This window comes from Entamoeba nuttalli (genome assembly GCF_000257125.1).
Source record: "Entamoeba nuttalli P19 unplaced genomic scaffold asmbl_4016, whole genome shotgun sequence".
NCBI classification, from domain to species: Eukaryota; Evosea; order Mastigamoebida; family Endamoebidae; genus Entamoeba; species Entamoeba nuttalli.
The window spans coordinates 70-8842 of record NW_008576498.1 but is presented as its reverse complement, the minus strand read 5'-3'; the positions used below and the strand labels follow the sequence as shown (position 1 = coordinate 8842).

The 8773-nt window shown below is 27.9% G+C and overlaps 5 protein-coding genes across 5 annotated transcripts; 2 read left to right on the top strand and 3 right to left on the bottom strand.

Annotated features, from left to right (window-relative positions):
* Positions 1-162: 162 nt before the first annotated feature.
* Positions 163-882, top strand: ENU1_089660 (microfibril-associated protein, putative; the record flags this gene model as incomplete). The annotated part of the gene is made up of 1 exon (XM_008858980.1): positions 163-882. One exon carries the CDS (start codon positions 163-165, stop codon positions 880-882), a length of 720 nt encoding a protein of 239 aa, XP_008857202.1.
* Positions 883-966: 84 nt separating this feature from the next.
* On the top strand, positions 967-2187 carry ENU1_089650 (SP-RING zinc finger domain containing protein; the record flags this gene model as incomplete). The annotated part of the gene is made up of 1 exon (XM_008858979.1): positions 967-2187. The coding sequence occupies one exon, from the start codon at positions 967-969 to the stop codon at positions 2185-2187; it is 1221 nt and encodes a 406-aa protein (XP_008857201.1).
* Positions 2188-2257: 70 nt separating this feature from the next.
* Positions 2258-3817, bottom strand: ENU1_089640 (hypothetical protein; the record flags this gene model as incomplete). The annotated part of the gene is made up of 1 exon (XM_008858978.1): positions 2258-3817. The coding sequence occupies one exon, from the start codon at positions 3815-3817 to the stop codon at positions 2258-2260; it is 1560 nt and encodes a 519-aa protein (XP_008857200.1).
* A 179-nt stretch (positions 3818-3996) lies between these two features.
* ENU1_089630 (importin beta-3 family protein) lies at positions 3997-7290 on the bottom strand (the record flags this gene model as incomplete). Its single annotated transcript, XM_008858977.1, has 1 exon — positions 3997-7290. The coding sequence occupies one exon, from the start codon at positions 7288-7290 to the stop codon at positions 3997-3999; it is 3294 nt and encodes a 1097-aa protein (XP_008857199.1).
* Positions 7291-7479: 189 nt separating this feature from the next.
* On the bottom strand, positions 7480-8475 carry ENU1_089620 (deoxyhypusine synthase; the record flags this gene model as incomplete). The annotated part of the gene is made up of 1 exon (XM_008858976.1): positions 7480-8475. One exon carries the CDS (start codon positions 8473-8475, stop codon positions 7480-7482), a length of 996 nt encoding a protein of 331 aa, XP_008857198.1.
* Between the last annotated feature and the right edge of the window lie 298 nt (positions 8476-8773).

The following is an 8773-nucleotide window of genomic DNA, read 5'->3' as shown; positions in this document are numbered from 1 at the left end:
AAGTTCCAAACGTACTAACTCAAAATAAAATAGAAGAAGATATTACTCAAGAAGTCAAAACAGAAGAAGGAATAAAAGAATGAAAATAATGACAATATTATTAAGTAATGAATGAAATTTTTAAATTAATTTTTTGTGGAGAAGAAACTAAAAAGAAAGAAAATGAAAAAAGGATTGGTTATAACTCACCGGATTGAAAAAATAAAAAATGATGAGGATGACATATTTCATGTTCAAGAAGAATACACAGAAGAAGAAGAAGAAGAAAATGAAGAACCTATATTTGTCCCAATGAGAAAGGAAATAATTAAAAAAGAACAAATTGAGGAAAAAGAAATAAAAGAAAATGTTTTTCCATCATATAAACAACAAACTCAAGACATTAATATAAATGAAATTAATAAAAAACTAATTCAAATGACAATTCAAAAAGAATTAGAACAAAAAGAAAATGAAGAAAGTACTGAAGAATTTAGTAGTGGAGATGAGTATGGAGGGAAGGATGAGTTTGAAGCTTGGCAACAACGTGAATTAGAAAGACTTCAAAAAGAATATATTGAACAATTAAATTATCAACATGATTTGGAAAAATTAAAAGAGATTTGTTCAACAGAATCACAAAGCCATGAAGAAGAAAAGAAAAAAGAAAGAAAGAAATGGAAATTTATGCAAAAATATTATCATATTGGGTCATTCTTTAGAGATGGTGGTAAATGGGATGTTTCTAAAGGAAATTGGGACTTTGACGCTGCTACTGGAGATGATTGGATGGATAAAAGCTTACTACCAAAGATTCTCCAAACAAAAGATTGGGGAAAGAAAGGTCGTTCGAAACATACAAATTTAAAAGAAGAAGATACAACATATAGAAATTATGATTAAACTTTTTACTAAATATTTTTATGTTGTTTGAAAAACCTAACCCTTTTTTTATTGAATATTTTAAGAAAAACAATTTAAATAGGTATGGAATTGGCACTACCAAAAGAATATTTCGAAACTATTTCACCACTTATTATACAAAAACGTGTCATCGCATATAATAGGTTTAATAGAGCAGCAGATGTGTCTGTATCAAGCTTGTCGTTTGAATTCAAAAATGGAGGAGGAATTTTTCATAAACGAGATCCCTCATCTTTTAAGTTTAAGTTATTAGAAGAACCAGGTGGGAAACGGAGAGTCCAATTAAGATTATTTGATTTAACAACAAAAGAAAATTTACCCCCTTACTCACTTGCAAAGATAACAATAAATAAAAGCAGTTTTGAATTATCAAAGTATTTTGCTCGACCTAAATTAATTGAAAAAGTAAATAACTTCAAAATATTTAATTGTATCGACGTTACTGATTTATTAAAGGAAGGAAAAAATATAATTTCAGTTGTTTCTAAGAGTATTATTGAAAATGGAATTATTTCATTGGTTGATATTGAAAATCTTGGAATAAATGAGTGTGTTCAATCAATTGTTTCAAAATGTGGTAGAAGTACTGAATTACAATCAGTTGATTTAGAAGAAATGGATGAAGAAATGGATGTTGAAGAAGAACAACAAACAATTTCATTAAAGTGTCCTATAAGTTATCAAAGAATAGTAATTCCTGCAAGAGGATTAAATTGTTCTCATTTGGCTTGTTTTGATTTAGAGAATTATATTAGAAATTCTACAACTAAACAGTGTTTTAATTGTCCTATTTGTTATAAACCACTTCCTACTAAAGAGGTTGTAATAGATAATAAAATATTGTCCTTACTTAGACAATCTTCAGATGACGTTTCAATGATATCAATTAATTCAGATGGTATGATAACTCAAATTCATGACACAACAACTGATGACAGTTTAGAAAAACAAACTGATTTGGAAGAACAAAAATATTTAAAGAAACAAGTTACTTTATCTTTACCAAAAATATCAAAGTCATTATTTGTTTTTCCTTTTCAAACAACAACAACAATCCCTCACCTTTCCAAAGAACAAGCAACAAAACCTAAAATAACTCAACTAAAAAGGACATTTGCACCAAATACATTGACTCAAGTTATAGGAAATTCTGAATTAGGTAATATTGACAAAATGACAAAAGGATTAGCTCCAACAAAAAAACTACAATTGAACCATATGCCTCAAATACAATCATTGTTTAAAGGAAAAGGAGAAAGTAAAGATGATCCTATTGAATTGTAAAATGTTAAATAAATGAATTTTTATTGAATAGTTATAATCTAAATTAGTTAAATTATGTTAACAATGATTATTAATAACTTCCATTTTGTGTTAATAACAATGAACCAATCCAGTTATGACGCTCTTTCACTGATACACAACAACAGTGTAATTGAATGTCATCAACTTGAATCATAAAAGCGTTTGTAGCTGTATTGCAATCAACTACTTTTTTCAATAAGAAATGTGATAAGGAAACACACAATATTTCATTAAAATTATAAGGCATTAATGAAGATAAATCAGTCCCACTTGGAGCATTTTCAAATCTCATTAATGATTCCTTTTCTAATCCAAGAGCACCAATAACAATTGCTTTAGAAACAACAAACATATCATTAAACAAAAAACACATGTTCCATTCATTTTTTTCTTCTATAATTTTAAGAGGTCCATAATATAATAATTTTCTTCCATCTTTTAGAATTTGAGTTTGCGTTTGTTTAAATAAATGACTAAGTTCAATAACTTTCTTTTGTTCTTCTTGGTTTGTCTGGTAATCTCCCATTTTTTTAACCATTTTATTTATATTTAAATAACAAGAAGTTATAATGGCATAGTCATGATGTTTTGGATCAACAGAAGCTAATAAATTACCAAAAATTTTTGGATATTTAAAAAATCTTTGAACAGGAGCTTCCAAATAAACAGTCACAGGTAATAACTGTTGTGATCCATTTTTATTAAAGAAACTAGCTATTAAAGGTTGTTGTTCTTTTTTAAACTCTTTTGACATACAACATTCAACAATATCTGCTTTTATGGTTGTTGTTTTTAATGCCGAAATGTAAGGGATATACACTTTCATTTCATTAATACATTCTTTTATTGTTTGCCACATTGTTTCATCTTTTAGTTGTAAACAACGAGAAACTTTTCTTTCAACCATCATCATTGGAGGAATTAAGTTATCTAATAATTTAATTGATTCTTTTGCCATTTGTAAATTTCTTAATGGAGAGATAAAGAGTTGTGTAAGTATTTGGAATTGTTGATAATAAAGTATTTGTGATGATGTAAAATCATCTACTAAACATCCAAATAATTTTTCATTTATTTTTGGTTTTGGTTGATCACAACGATTATAACACATTCCATCTAATGGCTCTAATATTGTAGAATCATCTTGAACATCAGACTCTGTAGTAGTTTCATCACCAATATCAATATATTGATATTTAGTTTTAACTTTATTTCTTACAAAACTTTTTAGAACTTTTTTATTTTCATTCGAAATTCTTGATTGAAGCATTACTTCCCATTTTTTCATTACTTTATTTTTTGTTTCGATATTTCTATTTTCAATAAAACTTATTAATGTCTCAATAGTGTCTTCTGCATAAACACTTGGATCATTCGCTTGACGTAATTCATCAAAAATTTTATAAACTTCTTTTTCATTCATTAATTTTGCTATTATAGTGTTTTTCTTTTGAATAATTTCTTCTAATACACTGATATATCCTTGCATTTCTATACATGATGGACAATCAAATCGTTCTGCTCTTCTTCTCTTTTTAAGTTCTTCTGATGTTATTGATCTGTGTAATGTTTGAAGAGGATTTTCTGATGTCTTTGAAAGTTGTTTCATCAATCTCTTTTTTTATCAAATTCAGTTTCATCTTAAAATGAGTTTTTTTAGAATTACTTAAATATTTTTTACAAACATCTCTTTTTCTACAAAAAATAAATAACTCATTTTCTAATAGAAAAAAATTAAAAACTCATAATTTTCATTAAATTATTTTTGGATATAATTCATTCATTTCATTATGCATTTTGGTTTGAATTATCCAACAAACAATAAATTTCTTCTCTTGCTTCAATGCTCATACCTTGCCATATTTGTGTAAAAACTTGGTCAGGGAACTTTTGTTTAAATTGCATAAGAACTTCTTTTAACATGTTAGAAGATTCTTCATCAATAGAGTCTTCTATTAATGTATTTCCAATGAAGTTAATGTAATGAGCAAGTTTTTCTGGAGTATCAACAATCAAAGATCCTTTCTTTGAAGCAAAAATAACAAGACATAATGCCATGTCTTTAACATTCTTTATATTCATAATTGATCCAAACCAATCATTCATCATATCAATAATATTAATTCCAACTGATTTACATAACTCTGGATGACAAATTAATAATGACCCTTTACAAAGTAAGGATGCTTCATAAATATCATTCTTTTCTTGCCCTCTTAATTGCTCACACCACTTTAATTTTTGAGCTAAAAGAGAGAAGAAGTTTTGAATAATATTATCTGGATAATATTTAAGTATTTCAGTTAAGGACAACAATACATTGAATTGAATATCTGAATTGTCAGATGAGATATAATTGATAAATTGAGATATAACATCATTAACAAGGTCTGTTCTTTTTCCTACAGTTACTAAATCACCTATATAAACAATAGAAGTAGAAATATAATCTGCATTTCCAGAATTATAATATTTCATAATCCATTGATGAAGAATAGTATTATATGGATTAACGTATTGTTCATTTAATTTAATAACTGTTTGGAATAAATGTTGACAAGCCATAATAGTATCAGAGTCTGTTTCATTTGAATGATCAAGAATTTCCAATTCTTCTTCAGTTAATCCTTGGACAGATTCTTGTTGTTGTGTTTTCATCTTTGTTGAATTTTCATAACTTTCAAATACATCAGCAAACATAGTAAATATCATATTTAATTCTTCTAAACTTAATGCATTTGGTCCAAGAGATTTAATCATTGTATTAAATGTCTCTATTTTATGTAAAGCAACACTTGGCTCTGTTTCTGATGGAATATATTTTACAAATGCAGTAAAGGCATTAACATAGAATTGTGATGATTTCATTGCTGCAATAGCTTGTTGTCTGTTTTGGGCAACTAACACTTTTAGTCTTAACTTAAACAATGTTCCAACCAAGGTAGTGGCTTTAAAACGAACAGTGTCATCCATAATAAATTTCATAGACTTAATTAATGGACTCATAGACTCAACATATGGAACCATTAATTCTTGGAGATCATCAACAAATAAATCAAGAGTAGAAATAGCATCAGCCTTCTCCTCAATTTGACTAGTTTTAATTCCAATATTCATTCCTTGGAATACTGTATTAGCCCAATCCTCATCATCAACTTGTTCTTCTTTATCTCCAACTGTTATCTCTGGATTCATTGAAGCTCTAGAAATAATAATTGGAACAATAGTATTTAAATATGGTTGAATATCATCTTTCAATACTCCAGCAAGTCGAGTAAAGGCTTTTTCAGCAAATGGCATTAAAACCTCTCTTTCTTCTTCCTTTAAAGAGAACACATTATATACTTCAAGGAAAATTTCATGTGCAACTTGTTTTGTAATACTCTTAGAACATGAATAAACTAACATAGAAAGTCCTTCAATAAGACGAGATTTAATTTTTAATATTTCCTTTCTTTGTTTTTGATCAGTGGCCGTTAAAATGACTTGATTTAATTGTTGTGCTTTAGATTTAAAGAAATCCATTAAAATGGCAAAATATTGATCAAGCATATTTTTCATAAAATGAATAATAAAGTTTAGTGAAGCAAATGCAGCAATAATTAACTTTGTACTTTGAGCAGTTGTAATAAAATTAGTTAATGATTGTAACATGGACATAAGAACTTCTTGGAATTCAGATTGACTAACTAATTCAACATCAATAAATGAAGAAATAATATCACACCCACTAATTTGATTTGGAATAAAAGCATCACTAAATGATTGTTTAATAACTTGGAAAATCTGTGAAACATATGACTTACATTTCTTTTTGAAAAGACAGATCATCTCATTTAACAATAAAAATGCCATATTTCTAACTCTTGGATGTTGATGAAGTAAATATTTATTAATAATTTCAAATAACTTATCTAAATGTTTCTTATAAAAATGTTTTCCAGCATTTAAAGTAATATAAATCCATCTTAAATAAGCACATTCTTTCTTCCAATTATCTAATTTTTGAGAATTAATGAACATAAACATACATTCTCCTCCAAACATGTCTGCAGACTGATCAACAAGATCTCTTGCAAGATCTGCAGCATCTTCATCTAATTCTTCTCCTTTATTCCATGAATCAACGTCATCATTGAGAATACATAACCATGTAAATAAATGAGAAAGTACATTATTTAATGCAACTGGTTCTCTCTTAAACAGTAATTTGAAAGGTTCAACAATATCAAGTACTGTGCTCATAGCAGTCATACGTACTTCAAAATCAATACTTTCATTTGAAGAAATTGTTAATAACCCACTCACAAACACCATAACATATGGTTTCATAAATTCTTTTGGTAAATAAGCAAATTGTGCAACAGTTGAAAGTGATTTAGTAATTAATTTAAGATTACCACTGTTCATGATTTTACCAAATAATTGCAAAGCAATAGGCATAAGAACAATAAACTTACCTTGTGACTCGCCAAGAGGAGAATCAGGATCATCATACATTAATACACATGAAATAAAACTATCAAGAGCAGCAAGTGCCACAACAAGAGAATTGTCATTCATTCCAGAACTAAGAAGTTGTACTAATGTTCCTGTTGCTTCAACTTGTGTTTGAGGCTCTAATAAAAGAATAAGTTGAGACACTGTAGTATATCCTAAAAATCTAAGTGCTTCATTTGGTGATTTAGTTAATTCAATAGTGGTATTAAAATAAGGATTTACATTAACCTTTTTCTTTGAAAGAGATATACAAATAATTGAAAGTACTTCTGCAAGCATTGAAACTACTTTCAAACTAGTTTCGTTCTTAAAAATTTCAATTAATGTTGAAAACATTGTGGCTTGAATTTGTTGATTTAATCGATCAAATAATACTGGTTCAATACTTTTACTTAATGAAACATGCAAAATTGTTAATACATAGTGTCTAATATTTTCGTTTTGTGATTTAAGCATTTCAAAATGAGATTGTATAAATGAGTCTGAATTTTTTTCGAGTGCTTCATTATATAATTGTTCAGCTTGTTTTCTTACTTCGTTGTTTGGTGACTGAAGAGCAGAAATTACTTGTTCAAATTGCATTATCAACAAGGATATTCTTTATAAAAAGTTTGTTCCTCAAAAAGGGTTCTAAAATCCTAACCCTAGGGTTTTTTAAACTCATTAGATTCATTTTCATCACTATTACTTTTATCTCTAAAAATTGTTATATATAGCTAAAATATAGACAAAAATACATTAAAAAGAACAATTAGATTCCTTTTGGCAATTCTAAATTTTACCATCAAATCGCTTTGTTACTGCAAATGTTTTTGAGACTATTAGTGGAAAAACTAGTGAAGCCTCAGCCAAGACTTTAACATTTTCTGAATCGATTTTAATTTTACCCCATGAAACTGCTTCATCAGGACGTGCACTAGCATCTGAACCATCAAAGTCACCAGCCGTGTTAATATATACAGCAAAGTCTGCTCCATTTCTCATTAAATTGGCATTCATAATATGGTGTTTCATTACACCACCTCCAAGAATAATAACACCAGTTTCTACAGAATGAATAGTTGATGAATTAATTAGACGAAGGTCTTGAACAAGATCAACCATTAACCTTACAGGATTAATTTCATTAAGTTCAGTGATACAGGTACCAAATAAACCATCGGTTAATGCAGGACAAAATATAGTAATATTGTTTTTTGCTGCCCATGTTATTACAGAAGTTGTGTCATTTAATCGTTCACCCATCATAGTAATTAATTGAGAAGGAGTAAATGGCATAGAAGTATCTTGGCATTCTTGAATGTCAAGAATAAATTCTTTTAACCATTGTTTTGTTTTCTCAATTAATTCTTTTGGTATAATCATATTTCCATGTCTTTCTCCTTGAACCTCTTCAGGTCTCATATAAAAATCTCCAATATTCATATTTCCAAAACATTTCATAATATCAGTTTCTATAGCTCCCGCTGTTGTAACAATATAATCAACACATTTATGTTCGACAAGATATCTAAATGTATCTCTTAGTCCTGAAGTCATCATTTCAGAAGTAAATCCAAGATAAATTGTACAACGTTTTAATCTTTCATCTCCCTCAACATATTCTTTTTTTTCTTCTTCACTTGGTTGCCAAGTAAGCATCTTATTTATAATATTAATTGCTCTACCAACATTGCTTGATTGGATTCCAGTTGTAAGGTAACTATTTACTAACTCTTCATAATTAATCCCTTTATCAAAGTCATATCCTTTGATTGTTGTTGTCATTCGTCTCTATCCGTTGTCTCTTTATTTAAAAAACCCTGTTTTTAAGGGTTGTTTATTTTTTCCATTATTTTCTCAATTTTTACACTAAGACTATTTAACATATTGATAAACTTAAACAAGAAATATCATGTTTGGATGACACGATGAGGGGAAACTCAATAAATTATCTACAAAAATAATTAAGCCTAAAAATATAACATTTTGTTTTAAATAACAGAATTATTTTATGATTTAACCAACTACGATATTTTAATGTGTTATAGCATTAATAAAATCGAATAGCCTGTTATGGAATGAA